Genomic DNA, 25271 nt, shown 5'->3' on the forward strand with positions numbered 1-25271 from the left:
ATATGTTAGTCTTAGAGGTTTCGCAACACTGTGTGTGTGTAATGGGTTAACACATTCCTCCCCAGAACGGGTTAGTTTTAGAATCCAAACAAACTTCCAGGAAGCTCCTCTACCCCATCCCAGAATCCAAACCCAGCAAAGAGATAGAGAGACAGACAGACAGAAAGACAGATGTAGAGATCTGCAGTCTGGGGCAGAGCTGAGCATCTTGCTCACTTTTCACTTCCAATGCAAAACATGCCTGCAGGCTATCTGTGAGTGCCCATTTTTCTGGGGTATGGCTAAGCAACAACTAGTCCCAGCCTGCTCCCGACCAGTTAGCCTGTTTGGCACCTTCCCAACCCGGCATTCTGAAGATCAGAAACTCGGGCTGCTTGGAGACGTTGAGCAGGATGGAAGCTTATCTGCAGCTAAGCCCTGCTGAATTCACCTGGCATTCTAGACTCCGGTTGTTTGCATGCCTGGGAGCCTTTGCCGCAAGATGGGCGATAGCTCCGTCAGTAGAGCAGGAGACTCTGAATCTCAGGGTTGTGGGTTTGAGCCCCATATTAGGCAAAAGATTCCTACATTGCAGGGGGTTGGACTGGATGACCCTTGGGGTCCCTTCCAACTCCACAGTTCTGCGATTCTACAAAAGAGTGGTGGCTGTACACTCGCATCGCTTTGTATGGGGGAGCTGGCCAGCTTGTACAGTCGATCCTGGTTTTTGAACAGCTTAGTTCTCAAACATTTTGGCTCTGGAACGCCGCAAACCCGGAAGTGACTGTTCCTGTTTGCTAACTATTTTTTGGAAGCCGAACGTCCGGCGTGGCTTCCGATTGGCTGCAGGAGCTTTCTGATTGCAGCCAATCAGAAGCTTCCTGCAGCCAATCAGAAGCTGTGCTTTGGTTTCCAAACGTTTCAGAAGTCGGATAGAACTTCCAGAATGGATTCCATTTGACTTCCAAGGTACGACTGTAGTGCGTTTCTTAAACGTTAGCTTTCACTGGAGGCGTTTGAGGTGTTTTAAACAGAATGCCTGCAGTTGCACCCAGCTCTGGGCAGGGGGGGTGAGACTAGATGATCACCGGGGTTCCCTTGAAGTCTGTAACCCTGTTACTCTATGCCCACTCTCTTTCTGTCCTCCTTCCAGCTCCTCATATCAGCTGCGTGGCGAGATGGGCCAATCCTTCCCCACCTCTCAAGCCTTGGGATCGGATGCCGCACCGCCTTATCAGCGCCCGCTGTCTGCCCCATGCCTCCCATACCCTGCCCAGGGCTTCAAGCAGGAGTACCATGACCCAATGTATGACCAGGCGAACCCGCTGGGGGCCAGTGGCAGCTCCCGGTACGCGACAGGAGTAGTCATCAAGCAGGAACAGATGGACTATGCTTTTGATGCAGGTAGGCAGTGAGAGAGTCAAGCTGAATTGTGGGGTGTGAGAGAGATGAGGTGTACTAGTATTTTTTCTTCAGCACAGCGTACCAAAGCCCATTAGCCCCGGAGAGTCATCTTGGTGGGGCCCCTCTTCTGAAGGGTGGGAGCACCCAAAACATGGAAGTGGTCCTTTTAAAAAATAAATTTTTTAAAATGCATTTCAGGTTTATACGTTTCACCAATTCTACAATCGTTTTAACATTCAAAACTTGACTTTCTACCCCCCCCTTTCTGCAGTTCCTTGAATTTATTTTTAATATCTTCCGCATATCCAATATGCGGAATAATTGGTTCATTTATTCATCTACTTTAAATATATACTCTTATCAAACTGCAGGTTCTTACAGTAATCCTGCCAGTGTTCTTATCTGTTTACCATTTATCTGTAAATATTCAGTAAAACATTTCCATTCTTTTATATATAAAAAAGTTTGTTATCTTGATTTCTTATTCTTCCAGTAAGTTTCGCCATTTCTGCATATTGCGTGAGTTTTTGTATCCAATCTTCCTTTGCTGGGACGAAGCCAGCGAACTTCCAACGAAACTTGGAAGTGGTCCTGACTTGCTTTGGTGTTGTTGTTTTTTACCAGGAATGGCTAAGCTGCAGCCCTTCTGATGTTGAGAATACAGTTCCCATCCATCCCGGTCCATTGGCCATGTTGGCTGGGGAATGATGGGAGCTGGAGTCAACATCTTGAAAAGCCAAAGTTGATTCCCCTTTTCCTGCGGGAATAGGAAAGCAGATTCCCAGAGGAAAAAGGGGGACTGCGGGCTCTCAGAAAAGAAAGGAGGAGAACGTTTTTAAAAAGAAAATAAAAAAGTTCTCTGCACGTGTTCAGGAACACAGAGCTTTGGGGGTGGGATGGGGGTGGGAAAAGGAGCTTAGTTAATTGTCTGTCAGGCTGCTAACTTTTCTCTACCTCTTTCTTCCCCATTCCCCTGCATTTTCATACTTTGCTATGTTTTCTCCTTGTAACGAGGGAGGCCCCTTCATGGATCAATGCCTTGTCGTGGCGAAGGGGCTTGAATAACTCAGAGAAGCTATGAGCTATGCCATGCAGGGCCACCCAAGATGGACAGGTCATAGTGGAGAGTTTTGACTAAACGTGATCCACCTGGAGAAGGAACTGGCAAGCCACTCCAGTATCCCTGCCAAGAAAACTCCATGGACAAAGACAACAGGCATATAAAAGTTATGACGCTGGAAGATGAGCCCCTCAGGTCGGAAGGCGTCCAACATGCTACTGAGGAAGAGCGGAGGACAAGTACAAGTAGATTCAGAGCTGATGAAGCGGCTGGGCCAAAGCCGAAAGGACGCTCACTTGCGGATATGCCTGGAAGCGAAAGGAAAGTCCGATGCTGTAAAGAAAAATATTGCATAGGAACCTGGAATGTAAGAACCATGAGTGGAGGTAAGCTGGATGTGGTCAAAAATGAGATGACAAGAATAAATATCGACATCCTGGGCATCAGTGAACTAAAATGGAAGGGAATGGGTGAATTCAGTTCGGGTGACTATCATATCTACTACTGTGGGCAAGAATCCTGTAGAAGAAATGGAGTGGCCCTCATAGTCAACAAAAGAGTGGCAAAAGCTGTAATGGGATGCAATCTCAAAAATGACAGAATGATCTCGATACGAATCCAAGGAAGACCTTTTAACATCACAGTAATCCAAGTTTATGCGCCAACTACCGGTGCTGAAGAAAGTGAAATTGACCAATTCTATGAAGACCTACAACACCTTCTAGAAATGACACCAAAGAAGGATGTTCTTCTCATTACAGGGGATTGGAATGCTAAAGTAGGGAATCAAGAGATAAAAGGAACAACTGGCAAGTTTGGCCTTGGAGTTCAAAATGAAGCAGGGCAATGGCTAATAGAGTTCTGTCAAGAGAACAAGCTGGTCATCACAAACACTCTCTTTCAACAACACAAGAGACGACTCTACACATGGATATCACCAAATGGGCAGCATCGAAATCAGATTGATTATATTCTCTGCAGCCAAAGATGGAGAAGCTCTATACAGTCAGCAAAAACAAGACCTGGAGCTGACTGTAACTCAGATCATCAGCTTCTTATAGCAAAATTCCAGCTTAAACTGAAGAAAGTAGGAAAAACCACTGGGCCAGTAAGATACAATCTGAATCAAATCCCTTATGAATACACAGTGGAAGTGAGGAACAGGTTTAAGGATTTAGATTTGGTGGACAGAGTGCCTGAAGAACTATGGATGGAGGCTCGTAACATTATACAGGAGGCAGCAACGAAAACCATCCCAAGGAAAAGGAAATGCAAGAAAGCAAAATGGCTATCCAACGAGGCCTTACAAATAGCGGAGGAGAGGAGGCAAGCAAAATGCAAGGGAGATAGGGAAAGATACAGGAAACTGAATGCAGATTTCCAAAAAACAGCAAGGAGAGACAAGAGGGTCTTCTTAAATGAGCAATGCAAAGAAATAGAGGAAAACAATAGAATGGGGAAAACCAGAGATCTGTTCAAGAAAATTGGAGATATGAAAGGAACATTTCGTACAAAGATTACCATAATCAAGGACAAAAGTGGTAAGGACCTAACAGAAGCAGAAGACATCAAGAAGAGGTGGCAAGAACACACAGAGGAATTATACCAGAAAGATATGGAGGTCTCGTACACCCCAGGTAGTGTGGTTGCTGACCTTGAGCCAGACATCTTGGAGAGTGAAGTCAAATGGGCCTTAGAAAGCACTGCTAATAACAAGGCCAGTGGAAGTGATGATATTCCAGCTGAACTTTTAGAATTTTAAAAGATGATGCTGTTAAGGTGCTACACCCAATATGCCAGCAAGTTTGGAAAACTCAGCAATGGCCAGAGGATTGGAGAAGATCAGTCTACATCCCAATTCCAAAGAAGGGCAGTGCCAAAGAATGCTCCAACTACCGCACAATTGCGCTCATTTCACACGCTAGCAAGGTTATGCTTAAAATTCTACAAGGCAGGCTTAGGCAGTATGTGGACCGAGAACTCCCAGAAGTGCAAGCTGGATTTCGAAGGGGCAGAGGAACCAGAGACCAAATAGCAAACATGCGCTGGATTATGGAGAAAGCTAGAGAGTTCCAGAAAAACGTCTACTTCTGCTTCATTGACTATGCAAAAGCCTTTGACTGTGTCGACCACAGCAAACTATGGCAAGTTCTTAAAGAAATGGGAGTGCCTGATCACCTCATCTGTCTCCTGAGAAATCTCTATGTGGGACAAGAAGCTACAGTTAGAACTGGATAGGGAACAACTGATTGGTTCAAAATTGGGAAAGGAGTACGACAAGGTTGTATATTGTCTCCCTGCTTATTTAACTTATATGCAGAATTCATCATGCGAAAGGCTGGACTAGATGAATCCCAAGCCGGAATTAAGATTGCCGGAAGAAATATCAACAACCTCAGATATGCAGATGACACAACCTTGATGGCAGAAAGCGAAGAGGAATTAAAGAACCTTTTAATGAGGGTGAAAGAGGAGAGCGCAAAATATGGTCTGAAGCTCAACATCAAAAAAACCAAGATCATGGCCACTGGTCCCATCACCTCCTGGCAAGTAGAAGGGGAAGAAATGGAGGCAGTGAGAGATTTTACTTTCTTGGGCTCCTTGATCACTGCAGATGGTGACAGCAGTCACGAAATTAAAAGACGCCTGCTTCTTGGGAGAAAAGCAATGACAAACCTAGACAGCATCTTAAAAAGCAGAGACATCACCTTGCCGACAAAGGTTCGTATAGTTAAAGCTATGGTTTTCCCAGTAGTGATGTATGGAAGTGAGAGCTGAACCATAAAGAAGGCTGATCGCCGAAGAATTGATGCTTTTGAATTATGGTGCTGGAGGAGACTCTTGAGAGTCCCATGGACTGCTAGAAGATCAAACCTATCCATTCTTAAGGAAATCAGCCCTGAGTGCTCCCTGGAAGGACAGATTGTGAAGCTGAGGCTCCAATACTTTGGCCACCTCATGAGAAGAGAAGAATTCTTGGAAAAGACCCTGATTTTGGGAAAGATTGAGGGCACTAGGAGAAGGGGACGACAGAGGACAAGATGGTTGGACAGTGTTCTCGAAGCTACGACCATAGCACGCCAGGCACTCCTGTCTTGCACTGCGGGAGGCAGTGCAAGACAGGAGTGCCTGGCGTGCTATGGTCCGTGGGGTCACGAAGAGTCAGACACGACTAAACGACTAAACAACAACAACAACGAGGGAGGAGGAATGTAAAAGGGGGCTAATGATAAATGCCGTAGCCGATTTTTTGCCCTCCGCATATTTACTGCACTACAACTCCCATCATCCCAGGCTAGGTCTGATGGGAGTTGGAGTCCCAACAACTTTTGGAGGGTGGTGAGCAAAGACGCTATGTCTTACAGAGGTAAATACCGTGTTTCTCATATTATAAGACACATCTTATATTTATTTTTTCCTCAAAAAAACACACTATGGCTTATTTTCAAGGGATGTCTTATTTTTTCCTCCTCCTCCTGCCGTGGCCGGCATTGCTGCTGCGCCTATCACTATGTCTTATTTTCGGGGTATGGCTTATATTCCTTGAATGCTTAAAAATCCTGCTATGGCTTATTTTATGGGTATGTCTTAAAATATGAGAAACAGGGTAGAAGTTTAGCCCTGAATGATCTACTTTATACCTTATAGCAGGCCCTCCAGATGTTTTGGACTACAATTCCCATCTTCCCCAACTACTGGTCCTGTTAGCTAGGGATCATGGGAGTTGTAGGCCAAAACATCTGGAGGGCCGCAGTTTGGGGATGCCTGCCTTATAGCATGAGCTGGGAAGACTGTGTCTGTCTTAAGCTGTAACCGTTGACCGTGTTTTTTTGGGTTTTTTGTTGACACGGTGTATGCGTTCAACTAAAAATTTAAAAATGTTTTGTACAGTAATGTACAATCACACAGCCCGTTTTGTGTGTTTTTCAAAAGCTGCTTTTTCTTAAGCTATTGATTATGTTATGGATATGTACAAGCTTTTCGGGTTCATAGAATTCTTCATCAGCCATTCTATCACTTTGATGAATCTTGAAAGCTTGCAGACTTCCACCCCACACTCAACTGCTTCCCCAAACTCAGTGTTCTTCTCCTTTTGGGGCAAAAATGACAAAATAAGTCTATAAGCTATCCATCTTTCTCTTTCTTTCTTTCTTTCTTTCTTTCTTTCTTTCTTTCTTTCTTTCTTTCTTTCTTTCTTTCTTTCTTTCTTTCTTTCTTCTCTCTCTCTCTCTCTCTCTCTCTCTCTCTCTCTCTCTCTCTCTCTCTCTCTCTCTCTTCTCTTTCTTTCTTTCTCTCTCTCTCTCTCTCTCTCTCTCTCTCTCTCTCTCTCTCTTTCTTTCTTTCTTTCTTTCTTTCTTTCTTTCTTTCTTTCTTCTCTTTCTTTCTTTCTTTCTTAAAAGAAAGCTACAGGTCACTTTCAAGCAGGCTGCACCTCTCCCCCCCCCCCCTCATTTCTCTGACTGAGAGGCAATCTTTTCTTGCTTTATTCATTTCCTTTTACTTCTCAGCCTGGGATGTTTCTGTGCTCAGTTTCATAGCTTGCAAGCTAATGAGCCTATGAGATGCGATCAAAAGGTGGCTGCTGTTCCTTAGGCAGGCCTACCCTCCTCTCGCACATCTCACTGTGGAGGGATAGCTTATTACACACTGCAAGATCTCTGAATAAGTTCTTCCAGGGCCAGCTCCAGCTCCAAACCTCCTACAAACCTTTCCCCTGCCCTGGATAAATGACATCCTCTCCAGTGAGATTGGTCCTCTCATTCAGTTTTTTCAATAGCCTTCTAAGACCAGGGTGGGGATCAAACTGGGCATTGGCTTTTATGTGTCTATTGAACCTGTAATCATACTTTTCTTTTTTTTAAAATATAATCTTTATTAAGTTTTCTGTTTTACAATTTAAAAATACTCATTTTACATCCTTACAATATAAATGACTTCCCTTCTTCTCTTCCCGTAGCTCATTTTGCATACCATACATCCCTGCATATTTCACATAAACTAAACAATTCAGTATGTTTTTATCACATCCATCAAAACTTATTTACACCGTTGAATTCATCTTAATGCTACCAGCGTTTTTAAATGAACACAATTTTCACCCATATATTCAGGAAACATTTTCCAAACTTCTTTAAACGTATGTTCTTCTTGTTCTCTTATTCTAGATGTTAAATCTGCAAGTTGTGTGTATTCCATCAGTTTTAAAGTTGCCATTCTTCTTTGGTTGGGACCTCGCTCGTTTTCCATTTTTGGGCTAACAAAACACAGGCCGCAGTGGTAGCATACATAAATAGTCTTTTTTTGACACCTGGGAATCTCCCTCTGAATTATCCCCAACAAAAAAGGACTCTGGGTTGTGGGTTATTTTTTTTTTAAAAGGTATTTTAAAACATTTTTTCCAATTCACTGTACATCATTTCCCAATACTCTTTTACCCTTTTACAAGTCCACCACATATGATGAAATGTACCCTCAACCTCGGTTACATCTCCAGCACTTATCTGATTCAGACTTATACATTTTAGCAAGTCTACTCGGAGTTAGATACCACCTGTAAATCATTTTCAGGTAGTTTATGTATCTATTCAATGGCTCCGCTTAATCAAACAGTGGTACCTTGGTTCTCAAATGCCTTGGCACTCAAAACAACTTGGAACCCAACACTGCAAACCCAGAAGTGTTCTGTTTTGCAAACTTTTTCTGGACGCCGAACGTGCTCCGTTTTGGGTGTTACGCTTCCAATTTGAGTGCCAAGCTGAGGTCTATCTGTTTTGGCTATTTATTTTGCATTTCTATTTCTGTCGCTTTTTTTGTTTTGTTTTCGTGTGGAACCCAGTTCAGCCACTGATTGATCGATTGTGTGACTGCAGTACATTGTATATTGCTTTCATTTTATGGATCCATGGTCTTGTTATATAGTAAAATTCACGTCAAATTGCTGTTTTAGGGGTTGCTTTTAAAAGCCTGGAACGGATTGATCCATTTTGCATTACTTTCTATGGGAAAGTGCACCTTGGTTTTCGAACGCTTTGGTTTTGGAACAGACGTCCGGAACGGCTTAAGTTTGGGAACCAAGGTGCCGCTGTATTTTTCTGTGTACAAAAAGAGACTGGCAACCCTTTCATCTGGCCGGAGACTTTTATCTGGCATGCGACGTTGTCGAGATTTCCTTTCCATCCACCCCCTTGCTTAAATCGCACCTTCCCTTTTCAGCTTATCGAACCCCGACGGCACGCCGTTATTCCTCTCTGGGGTGGCTTGACATTTTGTGACCTTCAAATACTAGAAGGGAGGGAGAGAAGCGGTGCTGCTGTGCTTCTTCCCAAGGCCTGGCGTTGCATTGCGTTGCATAACCTCGAGCTGCCTCCCCCTCTCCCCCCCCCGCGTCCTGGCAGGGAGCCCTCCTGTTGCTGAATGGAGCAGAAAGGAATTTCATTCACAAAATGGAGGCACAGGAACTGGGCTCTGGGCTGGCGGGGTGTCGGATTACAGCAAGGCTGCTCTCCTTATGGGCAGCTGACATCAGCGCACAGGCTGGTAACCGGAGCCAATTCTTGCTCTTGGCTGGAAGCCCAGAGGGAAGAAAGTCTGGGCATGCAACTTCCGAGCCCGGGGCGTCGAAATGCCTGGGTGGAACAGGGGTTTCTTTGGCTGCCAGAGAAGCAAAAAAACAAAAAAAACCCCAGCCCCCTCTTTCCGGCAGCCCTTAATTTTCTCCATGGGCAGCCTTTAAAGGCTTTTCCTGGGCTTGCCCCTTCCTCTCGGATGAACCTTGCAAAACCTCAGGCTGCTTTTGGGAGAGTGCGGGAGAGAAGCCACTCTTACCAATGTTATAAGAAAAAGCTGCTCCTTCCCCCCCTCCTTTTAAAAGGTTTTTAAAAAATCTTTATTTAAATTCATTAAACTACAACACCTTAAAATATACAGCATTTGTATAGGTCTTGATAGACAGCTGATTCCAATATCATTAAAAAAAAGTTAACTTCCCAATCACAACACATCGCTTATCTTACAAATTCATTTTTAACTTGCGTTACTTTCATTTACATTTGTATCTCTAATTTACAATTCTCAATTTTTCCTTTCTAATTTCTATTCTCCTCATGACAGCCTAATTTAAGCAGATCATCAACTCAGTTTTTATATCGATTTTTAAAAAATACTCTTCCACAAACCCCCATTCCAATTTATATTTTTGTTTAGAAGTATTTTTAATTAGAATCATAGAATCATAGAGTTGGAAGAGACCACAAGGGCCATCCAGTCCAACCCCCTGCCAAGCAGGAAACACCATCAAAGCATTCTTGACATATGGCTGTCAAGCCTCTGCTTAAAGACCTCCAAAGAAGGAGACTCCACCACACTCCTTGGTAGCAAATTCCACTGTCGAACAGCTCTTACTGAGAGGAAGTTCTTCCTAATGTTTAGGTGGAATCTTCTTTCTTGAAGTTTGAACCCATTGCTCTGTGTCCGCTTCTCTGGAATTGCTGCCGTCATTCTCTCCAAATTCATAAATTCAATTAATTTTAGTTGCCAATCTTGAATTGTGGGCAATTCCTTCTCCATTTCTGGGCAATCAGCAGCCTAGCTGCTGCACATGCATATAGAAATATATTTTTTTCTATTATCTGGCATTATGTTCGCTGCTCCTTTCCCCTTATGGGGTACCCAAGAGCCCATATATAGAGTCCTTATGTAGGTTCTCTATCGCCAGGAGAAAATAACAGAGGCCAACCAGAGAATGTTGAGAAGCAAATCAGCTAGTAAGCCTGATCTTTATTAAACTGTTGCAACAGGGTGCTCACCCCCCCCCCCCACATAAGACCTTAGAATTCCTATAACACCAACTTTTAAACGTTTAACCCATGCATTTGAAATGCACTGTTGTTCAGAGCCGTGTTTCAGTGTTGGGTTTTGATGCCGGGGGGGAGGGGGGCAGGCTTGTGGGGCAAAAAGAGCTTTTGCTTAACAGGGCATCGTCTTGCATATTATGCAATCGTATCTGAAGCATTTTTAGCCTACTCTTCCCTTGAGAGACGGGCTCCCAGAGAACTTGTAAATATCCGTAATAAGGCAATTGCAACACAAAAGGAAAAGGGATTGAGAATGAGGACGAAACCGCCCCCCGCCGCCCCCACAATCCAAGCACTAATTCTTAGGTGCAGTTCAAATGTGTTTGAATACACCATTGAAATCACACTTACTGATTCACAACACCCCTTCAAATATTTTCACAAGACTTACTATTGGCTACTGGACTTTTTTCTTAAGATATTTTTTTTCAACACATAAAATTACTGCAGCTCGCACGTTTAGTCAATGAAAAAAAATCTGAGTTAAAGAAATATGCTAGCTCGGATAGATCTGAATCCATTTAGATTATTATTACTATTTTGAAAACACATACCAAAGGGTGAGGTTCTCTCTGCTGCTATTTGTTTTATTTATTTATTTAAATTTTTTTTAATCTCCCCTTTTATTTGAAGGGGGGTGGGAATTTCAGGCAGGGCAGCAGAAAGAGCAATAATAAAAGTTGAGCGCAAATCATTAAAGCAATTTAGTGTAATAATCCAAAGACTCAAACCTCTCCACCCGCCATACAGTAAAACCAATTGTAAATATTATTGCAGTGTGTTAATGAAGTGTTAGTGGAGTCTGTCTAGTATGGGGGCGGGCTCCCTGGCTAGCTAACTTTCTCCGGAGAGAGAATTCCACAAATATGAAGCCGCCACTTTTAGGATTTGCACCTCTGGAGGGAGGAAACCAAATCTTGCCTACTCAACCCAGCACTTTGTGCCTGTCTGTCTTTTTTAAAAAATGATTTATTTGGTTTTTCAACTTAAACTTTTACAGAGATATATCAAATAGAAGTCATAAAAACAAGATTCCAAGGAATCTCCTGGACTTCCATCCTCCCCTTTGTGGGTCCTGTTATTAATCATTTCCTCCTGCATCTTTTACGATGATCCAAATTTTTTACATCTCTACAGTGGTACCTCTACTTACGAATAACTCTACTTACGAACGGAGCTCCGTCTGCCATCTTGGATGCGGTTTAGATAGGATTTTTTCTACTTACGAATTTTTAGATAGGGTTGCTTCGACTTACGAATTTTTTCTCCCAATGCATTCTTATGGGATTTGACTTACAATTTTTTTCGACTTATGAATGTGCGTTCGGAACACATTAAATTCGTAAGTAGAGGTACCACTGTATTTGTGTCCAGAATTCTGTCTTAATCTACAAGTGATATTCCAATCCTACCGTGTTTCTCATATTATAAGACACGTCTTATATTTATTTTTTCCTCAAAAAAACACACTATGGCTTATTTTCAAGGGATGTCTTATTTTTTTCCTCCTCCTCCTGCCGCGGCCGGCATTGCTGCTGCGCCTATCACTATGTTTTATTTTCGGGGTATGGCTTATATTCCTTGAATGCTTAAAAATCCTGCTATGGCTTATTTTATGGGTATGTCTTAAAATATGAGAAACAGGGTACTAACGATTTTAACTGTTTACAATGGTCTTTAAGATAAGTTTTTTTAAAATTCCCCATTCCTTATTAAAATTTTGGTCTTCATGATTTTTGATTCTTCCAGTCATTTTAGCCATTTCTTTGTCGTCCAACTTCTTTAGTTAATTTTAGCCATTTCGGCATAATCCGTCAACTTGATCTGCCATTCTTCTCTGGTCGGGATTTTATCTTCTTTGCATCTCTGGGCCAATAACATCCGTGCAGCCATGGTCGCATACATAAATAATATTTTCTGCTCCCTTGGGATTCCCGGCACTTAGAATTCCTAAAAGGAAGGCTTCAGGTTGTTGTTTTTTAGCAAAGGTTATTTTAAACATTTTTTTCAACTCATTATATATCATTTCCCAACATCCTTTTAATACCTTACAATTCTACCACATATGATAGAAGGTGCCTTCTTTTTCTTTACATTTCCAGCATACATTTGAGCATGTTTTATACATTTTTGCCAACATGATGTGAACTTTAAATTCCATTTCTCCTAAGCTGTAAGTTGTATATGATACCCAAAGTCTCTCGCCCAATGTATCATTACAAATACAAATACAATCTTTATTACGGCCCATAGACCCATCAGTTTGTTACAAAGCAATACCCAATAAGGACATCCTGCCTTCAGGGGGCTTCCGGTTCAGCGCCAGCGCCGTCCGGCGGGGTTCGTCTCGCGTTCCGAGGCGACCCGTCTCTGCAAGGGAGGGGGAAGCAGCAGGAGCGCCGCTGCACCCCAAAGAACCCCAGGTCGTGCGTTCTGGGGGCGGAAATCGCCAAGCAGCGCCCCAATCCCGACTCCCCAACTCTCCGGTAAGCTCTAATAAGAGCTCCGGAGCGAGAAGGGTTGTAGTCGCGGGGCCATTTTGGTGTGCCATCGCTACCCTTGCAGGGAGAAGCTCCGTGCCGGAGGCGGGGAGCGCTGGATTTTCCTAAAGAAGAAGTTAAGAAATTGAAAGACCGTGAGTAATAAGGACTTAAAGATTTAAAATTGGACTTGAGATTTGGAATGGGGGTGAGATTTAAAAAACGGAAGCCGATCTCCCCCCTACTGATTTAAAGAGGAAGCAGCTTAAGGAGGAATCCCAGTGCCGGGGACTAAAAACTTTATTCCTGGAATATCTCCGAGGACTGACTAAAGACTCTCCTCCTGAGGCAGGGTTAGGGGGGAGAATTGTTTTAGATATTAAGAATCCCTGCAAATTTATTTAATTGAAGAAGAGACCCCCTCTGTGCCCTGAAACTCGGCACCCTGAACAGAACAGCGAGTGGAATATAATGGGGGGAGCAAAAGGAAGGAATGGACACTCTAAAACTTTTGTTTTGATATTTGAGAATATACTGCATCCAGTTTGGGCTATGTGGAAGAACTGCAACTTGTAACCACTTCCTGTTTCCCAAGTTTTGCTCTGCCCTTGGAAAGCTAGAAAAATGTCAACAGAAGATTACACACCTGGCTTCCAGGAGAAAGTTTTGAGACTCTTGTGGGAAATGAGAATTAATATGTGTAAGACTCAACAACATTTGGAAGGAATGAATCAAGATTTACAGAAAAATGAAACACTTCAAGAAATGATGCATGAGGATAAACAGACGGACGAACTGATACACAACACAGTTGAAGTAAATGAGGATGAAATACAGGACTTGCCAATGAATAAAGACTTAGCTGAGAGTGGAATTAATCATCCTCAGGAGGGGAAAAAGCAAGAATTTTTGAAGAGACAGAAAACCCACAAGAAAAGCATCATGCAAAGAAGAAATGACTTATGGGGGGGGGGGGAGAATAGAGAAGACTGGATTGAAAAACTTGTCAGGAAGGGGGTGGGATGAAGGAGGTATATTTGTTGTTTAATATGATGGATAAAAAAGGACTGAAAACTGGATCATGGACTTTGGTACTTGCTGGACTGGAAGGGGAGGGCCGGGATCAGGGCATAGAGAGGGAAGAATTGAGGATAAAGATAAGATTTGGAATTGGGAATGTAAAAAGGTTTTAAAAATTTATGGGAGTTTTTTGGGGGGGAAATTGAGGCATGGGGGGGAAAGGAAAATTGATAAGTTAGAAATAAGATTTAGAATTCATTTAGAAGTATCAAAAAGTGAATTTGATAAGATGAATGATGGAAGGGACGGTTGGGGGTTCTGGACCTCTTGCCGGCCCTCTGCATGCGGGGAGCTCCTGGTGGCAGGGGGGGCTCCTGGGCGGGGAGGGCGGGGGGGGGAGGGAAGTCCCAATTGGAAAAAGAACCATTGCCTCTCTTTCTTTCCTCTGGGACTCTCGGTGGCAGAGGGAGTGCTGGGGGGGAGGGGAGGGAGGGAATGGGGAAAGTTGTTAGAAAATAAATCTATCAGAAATAAGGATACTATTGAAGTAAGATTGGAGAGTGTGGAAAATAGAAAGGGGAATATGAGAAGAAAACTGCTAAAGAGGAGTTAAAAATGAAAATCAGAAAAGGGGGGAGGTAGGGGAAGCCCATAATAATACAATGATTTTAAAGGAAAGAAAGGAACAACTATTAATTGTTCCTCTTTAATTTTTTTCTTTTTATTTTTCTTCTCTTTTTTATTTTTTATTTATTTTTGCAGTTGCTCTTTTTTCTTTTTCTCTTATTCCTGGGTTTTTGTTTTTGTTTTTTATTCTTTTTTGGGGTGAGCTTTGATAAAGTTAAGATAAATAGTTGGGGGGACACCCGCTCTCTTCTTGTTTCCCTAGGATTCCTCGGTGGCAGGGGGGGTTCTGGGGGGGGATGAGGGGGGGTGGGGACAAGCCCAGCTATGAAGATGCACCACCTTCGACTGCACACTGTCCATGGGGATACCTGGTGGCAGGAGGGATCTCAGGGGGGGTGGGTTGGAAGAAGGAGGAAAATATGTTATTTTATGTTTATGTGTCTAATTTTCTTTTTGTTCAGTTTATATGCAAAATCAATAAAAATTACTTTTTTTAAAAAAAAAAGGACATCCTGCCTTCAGGTTTCAGAAATGTTTTGTTCAGACTTAAGAGTTGGGATCATTGATTCTCACAACCACCGATAGAAATTTCGCCACTGCTAGTGTTCTAACATTTGACCGGTCTTCCAATAGGAACTTGTGTATCATTACTGATTTGACCCGTTTGTCTTTTGTATCTTTGTGTCTGCCTTATAGATGTCCCGAGCTGCCATTCGATGTATATGAATGTGGACCCTTTCCCAGTACATTCCAACCCTGACGGAACACTAGGTGAGGCATTTTCCTTGAAGGCCTTTTCTTGTCCGCAAGCCAATATCTCGTATTAGCTGGGCTGTTAGCCGTTTCTCAGTCTACACACGAGACCAGGCTGACTAGTAAAAGGCAGGTTTGTACACTCAGGAAAGGATCTGCCCTATGTTTTCTGTATTTGGAGTTCAGCTGCAGTACATACGGGCCAGTAAGAAAAGCAAGTGTACTTTCTGAGCATTGCAGAGTTTCCATGTCACACAACCCTGGTTGGGCAAAACCAAGGGAATGCATGTGGCGTTGGAAGCTTTTATAGGGGTGAGCGGTTGTCATGTGATCACTTCCAGCCAATCTGGAGCATTGCGAGGAGCACTGGGACACGTGACCAGTCCCAGCCAATCCGGAGCATAGCTGCCAAGTACCCCGTTTTCTCCGGGAAACCCCCGTTTTTACTTACCTTTTCCCGGTGGTCCCCCGTATCACTTCGTCTCCCGTTTTTCTCCGTTATTTTCTCCTGCCGGCGGCCATTTTTTTCCTTTCTGATTTGCCCTTCTATGGGCACCAAAAATGGCCGCCGCCGGCTTCAAAAGTCGCATTTACGCATGTCCAGAAGTGCATAGACGCGACTTCCGGTGTCGGCCATTTTTGGTGCCCGTAGATGGGCAGAGCGACACTGGAAGTTGCGTCGGCGCAACTTCCAGTGTCACACGGCTGCCGGTCCCGGATTCTGCAGTCCGGGACTTGGAAGGTAAGATCCGGAGCACTGGAAAGAAGGTTCTGGCAGCTAACCCTGGTTGATGAGTCAGTCATTCATCCCCCCAAACGGGAACGTTCAAGACTCCTGCTGCAAGTCAGATCTTTTTCTATGTGGTTGTTCACCAAGCAAAACTAAATTATGTTCATTTAGCCAAGCTATCTTTTCGAATCCATGTTAAAAGTTCTTAGTACCCCTCATTTTTGGAATGTGAAAGTTGAAAAAAAATCAGCACATGCCCTGCTGATGTGTTCTTCTTTTTACAGGGTACAGTTATGAGAAACAGGCGCGGCCATTCGCTGATGACGTCTGCGTCGTCCCTGAGAAGTTTGAAGGTCAGATACGCAATTGCCCTGGGTTATATGAGCTGCACCCCTGGGCCTCCCCCATCTTTTCAAAGGCTGCCTGATTGAGCTAAGGAAACGTTTTGCATGAATTCAGTATTCTCTAAAACAAACAATTTAAAGAAATCTGAACCAGAGTGCCCAACTATGAGCCACAGATCACAATCCCTCCCTGCGTATGAAGAAAAGCCCAAGTCTTTACAGCCTTGGAAATTTGCGGTATTTAAATGTAGGGCCTTTTTTCATGTGCATGGTTCTGGTAAGGAAAAGGAACCGGAGCAATGATCTTCACCGTCTTGCCCAAAGCTGAAATTTGCCTTCCTCTCTGAAAAGTCAGGTGGAGCTAGAATTGGAAAAATTAAATTTGAAATCCAGATCATAATAGAGGTGTGTGTGTGTGTGTGTGTGTGTGTGTGTGTGTGTGTGTGTTGGGGCAGGGGGCTAAGCCATTGTGTCTTACCTCATTGATGAGTAAAAGGGGTGGGCATCTGGGAAAAAAGACTTCGGCAATCCCACCCGCCAAGGAGCCCAATGTGTTTTGAAAATACGTAATTTTGGCTTTAGGAACCACCCCCAGAATGTAACTCCGTCATAAGTTGAGAGTTGCCTATAGACTTTGTGCTAAAATTCTTACTCTCTTCCAGGGCTTAATTTGTAGCAAGTCTTAGCTCGGGAATCGGCCTTTTTGTCAGACTCTTTATCTGCCCTGGAATATATGAAGTAACATGGAAAACCTGCAACAAAATGTTGCTGTGTATCTCCATCTTCTAATGGGAGCACTCCTATTCCGGGTACCAGCTAACCACACTGGTGTCCAAGATGCTCCCTCTGTTCACGATTTTATACTTTTCTTTTCCAATGGACATTCAGGGCACCATGCTACTGAGTCCTCCTAGGGCTGTTTTGGAGGTCTTTTGCAAATATTTATATATACCTCTGCAAAACCTGGGCTTCCACCAAGCATACTGACGCCTGCCTCTTTGTTTGCTACTGGTCTTATTTTGGCTACTTAGCCCTTGGCACTCATCACCCGAGTTTGATTATAGAGGGAGCGATGAACTTTGAGCCAATGTTCGAAATTCACCAGGCGCCTTTTGCACCTGGCTATCGGCCACTTGCAACCAAGCGAAGATTCCCGGGTGCCAGGATAGCACCTGATGTCTCCACCATCTGGAGGTGCCATGCTTGGGGAACCTTGGATCTGGACTGCTTTCATATACAGTGGTACCTCGAATTCCGAAGGTTTCGACTTCTGAAGTCGGCAAACCCAGAAGTATTTTCACCGTGCGTGCGATCTGCGCCTGAGCAGAAGCGGGGCACGCGGCATGCGCAAAGCGCAAAAACGCGCTTCGCGCATGCGCAAAATGGACGCTTCGACATCTGAAGATTTCGACTTACGAAGAGCGCCGCGGAACGGATCGCCTTCGTAAGTCGAGGTACTACTGTACCAGGGCTGGCTCTAGGTAAGGTCCCGGTGGTGCGGGGCGCTGCATGGCAAAGCCGCGCGGAAGCCAGACAGGACGCTGCGAGGGCAGGGGCACCGGAGCGATCTCAGCGCCAGGGCGCCCGACCTGCTCCAGACTGCCCTGTACTGTACTAGCAACACATCCTGTGGAATTCTATCCCTTAAATTTTATCTGTACAATCGGAATGGATTTCAGGAACCAAAAAGGTGCATTGAAAAAGACAACTTTCAAGCCACCTAGCCCCAAAATGTCAATTAGGCATTTCGTTTTGGCGACTGTAACCCTGCTTTAAGGAGCCATTTGGCGCCTGGCTTAGACAGTCGTACCTTGGTTAACGGACGACTTGCGAGTCGAACGTTTTGGCTCCCGAACGCTGCAAACCCAGAAGTGCGTTTGCTGACTTTTTTTGGAACCCAAATGTCTGCCGCAGCTTCCTGCAGCCCATCGGAAGTCGCGCCTTGGTTTCTGAACATTTTTGGAAGTCGAACGGACTTCAGGAACGCCTTCTGTTCAGCTTCCAAGGTACCACTGTGTATCTGAGTTTCTAACACTGCTTTGAATGTGTGTGTGTGTGTGTAGAGAAAGAGAGGGAGAGAGAGAGAGAGATGGATTGGAGAACCTTTGCCCCCCCCCAGTTGTAATTAATTGAATCACATGCGCCCCAGCAGGCATGGCCAATGGGAGTTGTAGTTCGGCAGTGCCTGGTGAGCTAAGGGTGCCCCACACCTAATGCCCAGAGCATGCCTTTCCCCTACTACTGAGAGGGAAATGAAAAATTGGAGTTCTAGGCAGAGCTTCATGTTGGCACCTCCTTTCCTATTGGTTAAAAGAAACAGAGTTAACATTCGGGGTGCTTCTTGTTTTCATTATGTTGGCTGTGCTTGGCAGGGGACATCAAGCAAGAAGGGGGTGGGTACCGTGAGGGCCCCCCTTATCAACGGCGGGGTTCTCTGCAGCTTTGGCAGTTCCTGGTAGCTTTGCTGGACGACCCAAGCAACTCCCATTTCATTGCCTGGACGGGCCGAGGGATGGAATTCAAACTCATTGAACCAGAGGAGGTGGGTCTTGTTTAAGGTTGAATTAATTTTTATACAGTCATACCTCAGTTTAAATACGCCTCGGTTTGAGTATTTTCAGTTTAAGTACTACACGGACCTGTCTGGAACGGATTACTCCACTTTCTATTAGTTTCAATGGGAAAGTTCGCTTCAGGTTAAGTACAGACTTCCGGAACCAATTGTGTTTGTAAACCGAGGTACTACTGTACTTCCCACCAAGTTTTGATTCCTGTGCAATTTAAAGCGTGTTGTTTTCTCCTTCCCCAAGTCAACTCCCATAAATGTGCCAGTGGCCATTGCTGGACAGGGAAGAGCACTCTGCGTGCACTCAGAGGCCACCTTCTCATCTGGCCAGCTAGCTAGTTTGTACCCCCAAATAAAAGCAGGCTTCAATGTTCGAACGTGGTGGGTTGTTGTTATTATTTTTTAGGTTCCTTGACAAGGTCTGTTTCGCATTAGAGTGGTACCCTGGTTCTCGAACTTAATCCGTTCCGGGAGTCTGTTCGACTCCTGAACCTGTTTGAGAACCAAGGCATGGCTTCCGATTGGCTGCAGGAGCTGCGTCGGATGTTCAGCTTCCGAAAAAAGTTTGCAAACCGGAACACTTACTTCCGGGTTTGCGGTGTTCAGGAACTGATTTGTTCGGAAGCCAAGCCGTTCGAGTACCAAGGTACCACTGTATTGTTATTTATTGAATTTATATACCTACTCTATATCCATAGGTTTCAGGGATAAAACAAGATAAAATCAGAATATAAAACCACAATGTAAATAATAATGATAATGATAATTTATTTATACCCCGCCCATCTGGCTGGGTTTCCCCAGCCACTCTGGGCAGCTCCAACAGAATATTAAAAACATGATAAAACATCAAACATTTAAAACTTCCCCAAACAGGGCTGCCCTCAGATGTTTTCTAAAAGTCAGGTAGTTGTTTATTTCCTTGACATCTGATGGGAGGGCGTTCCACAGGGCGGGCGCCACTACCGAGAAGGCCCTCTGCCTGGTTCCCTGTAACCTCGCTTCTCGCAGTGAGGGAATCGCCAGAAGGCCCTCGGAGCTGGACCTCAGAGTCCGGGATGAACGATGGGGGTGGAGACGCTCCTTCAGGTGTACTGAATAATCAAAATAAAAACACCCCCAGTACATTTTTAAGTACATTTTTAAACACCCCCAGTACATTTTAACAGTACATTTTTAAGGGCATAGAATTAAACCCAGCATTGTTTTTCTCTCTGCTCCCCACCTTCGATGGGCACGGCTGCAGGTGGCGCGGCTTTGGGGCATCCAGAAGAATCGCCCAGCCATGAACTACGACAAGCTAAGCCGCTCTCTTCGCTACTATTACGAAAAGGGCATTATGCAAAAGGTTGGTTTTGCGTCTGGAGTGGAGGGCGGTTGTCCGGAGTTGAAGCTGTGTTGCGCTTGGGTGCAGTTTTGTCCCCACCCCCGAATTCCGCAAAGTCAAACTTGTGACTAAGGATAGAGAGCATGAATGCCAGAGTCGCTTCAGAGACTGGTTATGAGAAGGCTGGCGGATTGGGGGCTGAATGAGGGCAGACTGAGGTTGGTGGGGCAGTGCCTCTCTCCCCCCCCCCAATAAATTAGCCTCCACTGCCTGTGCAGTTTGAGCTTAGGAAGGGACATGTGCGTTAATAGAAATTATTTTTTAAAAAAACAGCTACGAAAAAGGGGGGAAAGAGGAAGAAGTAGGAAGAAGAGAGGAATCGGAGAGAGGAAAAGGGACAGAAGCGAAAAAGAAAGGGGGAAAGAAGCAAGAAAGATGCTGCTCAGAATGTTGGGTTGCATAGTTACTTATCTCCTTGACATCTGGTGGGAGGGTGTTCCACAGGGCGGGCGCCACTACCGAGAAGGCCCTCTGCCTGGTTCCTTGCAACCTCACTTCTCGCATTGAGGGAACCACCAGAAGGCCCTCGGAGCTGGACCTCAGTGTCCGGGCTGAATGATGAGGGTGGAGATGCTCCTTCAGGTATACTGGGCCAAGGCTGTTTAGGGCTTAAAGGTCAGCACGAACACGTTGAATTGTGCTCGGAAATGTACTGGGAGTCAGTATAGATCCTTTATGGCTGGTGTTGTATGGTCCCGGTGGCCACTCTCAGTCAACATCCATATTTGGGATTAGTTTTAGTTTCCGAGTCACCTTCAAAAGCATCCCCACGTAGAGCGCATTGCAGTAGTCCAAGCAGGAGATAACCAGATCATGCACCACTCTGGCGAGACAGGGCACAAGCAGGTAGGGTCTCAGCCTGCGTACCAGATGGAGCTGGTAGACAGCTGCCCTGGCACAAAGAATGCACCCCACGTCTGTTCTGGGGTCATCCATGTGGGGTTATTTGCAAGAACCGCTTGCTGCAGTACTATCTTCCCCCTCCATTCTCCCCCCTGCCTTACAGGTGGCTGGTGAGCGTTATGTGTACAAGTTCGTGTGCGAACCAGAAGCCCTCTTCTCCCTGGCTTTCCCCGACAATCAGCGCCCGTCCCTGAAGGCCGAGTTCGAGTGGCACGTCAGCGAGGAGGACACCGTGCCTCTGTCCCACCTGGACGAGGGCGTAGCCTATATGCAAGATCTCGGGGGGCAGCCGCCGTATGGGAAAGGCTACACCTACTAACTGCCAGAAGAAGAGACGGGTCAGATAATGGCCGAGTTGTACATATACGAAGACGCTTGTCGGTAATCACCAATGTAGAGTATTGCCTCTGCTTTCCTGACGCTGAACCGGACTGTACAGTGGGCTGCCTTTTTGAGGAGAGGGCAGTACGGTTGCCCAGTACCCAGATCTGGATTCAAATCCTGCCTTAGCCGTGGACTCGCTGGGTGAACTTTGGGCGAGCTGCTTTCATTCCAGCCTCCGTTCCCGAGGACTTGCGTCCTACCTCGCAGGGATGTTGTGAGGGCGGGGTCAAATAAAGATTGTAAAGTGCTTTGTACCATTTTTTGAAAATGCTATCTTGATTGATTAACAGTAGTAAGTGTACTCAGTAGTAAGTGAAATGAGAAGCAACCAAGCTAGAGGCTTTGAATACGCAGACTCCAAATTCGAAGCAGCTTCTCGCTGGCTGTGTGTGGTTCGCAGACTCTTTGAAGCCGTGGCGACCAGGAGAAAAATTGTGTGGCCAGGTTTTCTCCCTGTCCTCCCTTGCAAATAAACATTAGGCACGTAAACGCTGCAATTTTATTAAGGGTCTTACCTTATTCCAGAAGGGGTCCTTGCTCTCACAGTTTCATGCCACAATAACTACATTACTCAGGAGTAAGCCCTACTAAATTCCATGGGGATTTCTCCCTAATCAGTAAGCAGATAATTGCAGCTTGAAGTGGCTGGTTTTAAAGGTTACACACAGGGCTGTTAAGAAGGGACCCCATAAATTTCTGGGCCTATGGGGAAAATATTATTCATCTCCCCCAGCTTATTCATGTCTACATCTTTTTATTTCCAGTGGAGGGATATTAAGTGAGCTTAGGACTTGGGAGGCCACGGCTGAAGTCAGCCATGGAACTCAATTGTGCATCCTTGGGCCACTTACGGTCTCCCAGCCTAAGCCTACCACACAGGGTTGTTGTGAGGAAAATATGAGGGGGAGGAGATCCAGAAATGCCGCCTTCAGCTCCTTGGAGGAATGGATAACATTATAGTACAGTACAGTTTATATTCAGAAACATTATAATAAATAAATATTATAATGAATAATAAAAGCCTTTCTCCAGCATGTCTGCCCCCAATTTTAAATGTGGGGAGAGGGGGTGGTTTTCAGATAATGAAAAAAGCTTGACCTAAAGCCACAGGGGGAGAAAAAGAATCTCGGATGCATCCAGGCCTAGAAACACTGGACTTATAAATAGGTTCTTGGCAAATTCAATGTGTGGGTGTCTGCTGGGGCAGGCTTGCTTGGGTTGGGTGTACAAGCAGGGCACAATCATAGAATCTTAAGAGTTGGAAGGGACCCCAAAGATCCTCTAGTCCAACCCTCTGCAATGCAGGAATCTCTGCTAAAGCATCCCTGACAGATGGCCAAGCAACCTCTGCTTAAAAACCTCCACGGAAGGAGAATCCGTGCACCGATATTGCACATGGGTTTTACACACAAAAGCTCTCCTCTGCAGCATCCTGCTTTTTTTTGTTACGGAAGTTTGCAAAATGTCCAATAGTTGTCTTCTCCTTACAAGGAGACCCTGGTGCCTTTTTAAGTAAAGCAACAGAAAGGACAGTACTAGCACCCTAAGGACTTAACAAATTACGGTGTAAGCGCAGTTTGCTTTACCAGATGCCCTGTTCTAGGTAATCCATGAAAAGGTAAAGGTAAAGGGGCCCCTGACCATCAGGTCCAGTCGTGTCCGACTCTGGGGTTGCGGCGCTCATCTCGCTCTATAGGCTGAGGGAGCCGGCGTTTGTCCGCAGACAGCTTCCGGGTCATGTGGCCAGCAAGACAAAGCTGCTTCTGGCGAACCAGAGCAGCACACGGAAACGCCGTTTACCTTCCCACCAGAGCGGTCCCTATTTATTTACTTGCACTTTGATGTGCTTTTGAACTGCTAGGTGGCATAGCTGCCAAGTTATCCCTTTTTTTAAGGGAAATTCCCTTATGCTGAATAGGCTTCCTCGTGAGAAAAGGGAAAACTTGGCAGCTAGGTGGGCAGGAGCTGGCACCGAGCAACAGAAACTCACCCCGTTGCAGGGATTCGAACCACCAACCTTCTGATCAGCAAGCCCTAGACTCTGTGGTTTAACCCACAGCGCCACCTGTGTCCCCTTAATCCATGAAAGCTTGTGCAATAATATATTTGCTAGCTTTTAAAGTGCTACTGGACTTAGGGCTGCAGGCAAGACTCCTCCGCTGCTCAACATTTCCCTGCTCACCTTGATGCATCCTAGGGGTCTCCTCCTCCATAGAGGGCAGGGGTGTCCTAAAAAGAAATTGTTGCTGAGGCTTTCATAGAATTGTAGAGTGGGAAAAGACCCTGAGGATAAACCCTTGCTGTTCTCAGCACCATGCTCCAACCAACTGAGGTACACAGCCCCCCGTTTCCTTTTCTTTTAGGGAGAATTTTGGTCGAACAAAACGTAAGTCCCCTTGCACGGAAATCATAGCAAAGGCCCATCTAGTCCAGTGGCCAACGAGATGTCTCCATAAAAGCCCACAGCCCCCTCCTGCTGCTTGTCTTCTTGCTGGAGGAATTCAGTGGTAGACTGCCTCTGAACCTGGAGGCTCTATACAGCTGTTGATAGTGGCCATAGATACCCTCCTCCTCCTCGTCTCCATGAATTTGCACTATCCCCTTTCTGCCCCTCTAAGCGACTCGTCCTCTTCACATCTTCTGTGTGTGAGATCCATAAATTAATTCCATGTCCCCACAGTCTCTCCTTAATCTTCCCCATCAATGATATTGGATGACCCAAAGTTCCCGTATTAGATGAAAGCAGAGAGCAGTTTATGCCTTCCAGTACCTGTGTTTGGGGGATCTCAGGGTATAATCTGAATGTATATGTAGGGTTGCCTAAATGGTTGAGTTTTTTTTGGAGGGGGAACCTCCCCACAAAATAGTGATTTTAAGCTTTTGGAGCTGTTTCTGTTGCTTTTTCCATTCCGTTGCCATACATCCAAGTTTTCCCTGACATTTTGCTGAATCGGCAAAGTACCCCCCTCCCCGGACGTCATTTTTACACCCAAAAAACCAGGACATGTCAGGAATTTTGCTGACGTACGGCAAGCCTGTGTATATGAGGCCACCACTTTGCTGAAGGTAAGCAAGTTTATTGGCCATTCAATCTGAATTGCTCACACTAAACTTACACAGAGTTAGACTATGTCTGGTCTTTATTGAGCATTCCTTTTTATTTGTGGATAAGTTACACAACGATGAGCATTCCTCCTGATCCGGGGTGTTTATTTGTCTTTTGGTTAGTCAGTTGTTCATCCCACACGTTTCAACGCATTTCCCCATCCGTTTTCAAACCACAAAAGTCTGATAATAATAATAATAATAATAATAATAAGTGGCTTTGTTGCTTTAGGGTGACAGAGCCCTTGAAACCATTTGAAATGCACCAACTTAAAATTTCTGGTATGTGCTAAAATTCCACCTGTCCCCCCAAAAACAAGCAAGCAAAACCCACAGAGTTTTTAGACCACCTGGGTCTGGTTAGTGCTTAGATGAATGACCCTGGAAACCACATCTATGGTGCTTTGGGTTCCATGATGGAAGAAAGATCAACATCCTATACCCTTTTAAAATGTGGCTCTTTTTGGGGGGGCGGGCGGGCGGGGCGGTGTATTATTGGTGTATTGTTTTCATTTTTATTTTATGTATTGTGATCTTGATCTTTTTTGTGAAGTGCACTGAGACCTCCGGGTATAGGCAGTATATAAATTCAACAAATAAATAAATAAAACAAACAAAGATGGGATTTAAATGTAAGGGAATGAAAGGGGTGTGTGGGGGGGGGGGATAAATGCAC

General features: G+C 44.9%; 1 protein-coding gene across 3 annotated transcripts in view; it reads left to right on the top strand.

Moving 5' to 3' along the window:
- Nucleotides 1–21744, top strand: part of ETV4 (ETS variant transcription factor 4) — a 44060-nt gene extending 22316 nt beyond the window's left edge. For all 3 annotated transcript variants that reach the window (XM_035136399.3, XM_088654600.1, XM_060281418.2), the window contains 6 exons: nt 1133–1383; nt 15120–15194; nt 16191–16259; nt 18623–18792; nt 20063–20164; nt 21210–21744. In XM_035136399.3, the coding sequence (XP_034992290.3) occupies nt 1133–1383; nt 15120–15194; nt 16191–16259; nt 18623–18792; nt 20063–20164; nt 21210–21425 (883 nt within the window). In that variant the 3' untranslated portion in view covers nt 21426–21744. The remainder of the gene's footprint in view (nt 1–1132; nt 1384–15119; nt 15195–16190; nt 16260–18622; nt 18793–20062; nt 20165–21209) is intronic.
- The last annotated feature ends 3527 nt before the right edge of the window (nt 21745–25271 follow it).

This window comes from Zootoca vivipara, chromosome 12, assembly GCF_965207765.1.
Source record: "Zootoca vivipara chromosome 12, rZooViv2.hap1.1, whole genome shotgun sequence".
Taxonomy (NCBI): domain Eukaryota; kingdom Metazoa; phylum Chordata; class Lepidosauria; order Squamata; family Lacertidae; genus Zootoca; species Zootoca vivipara.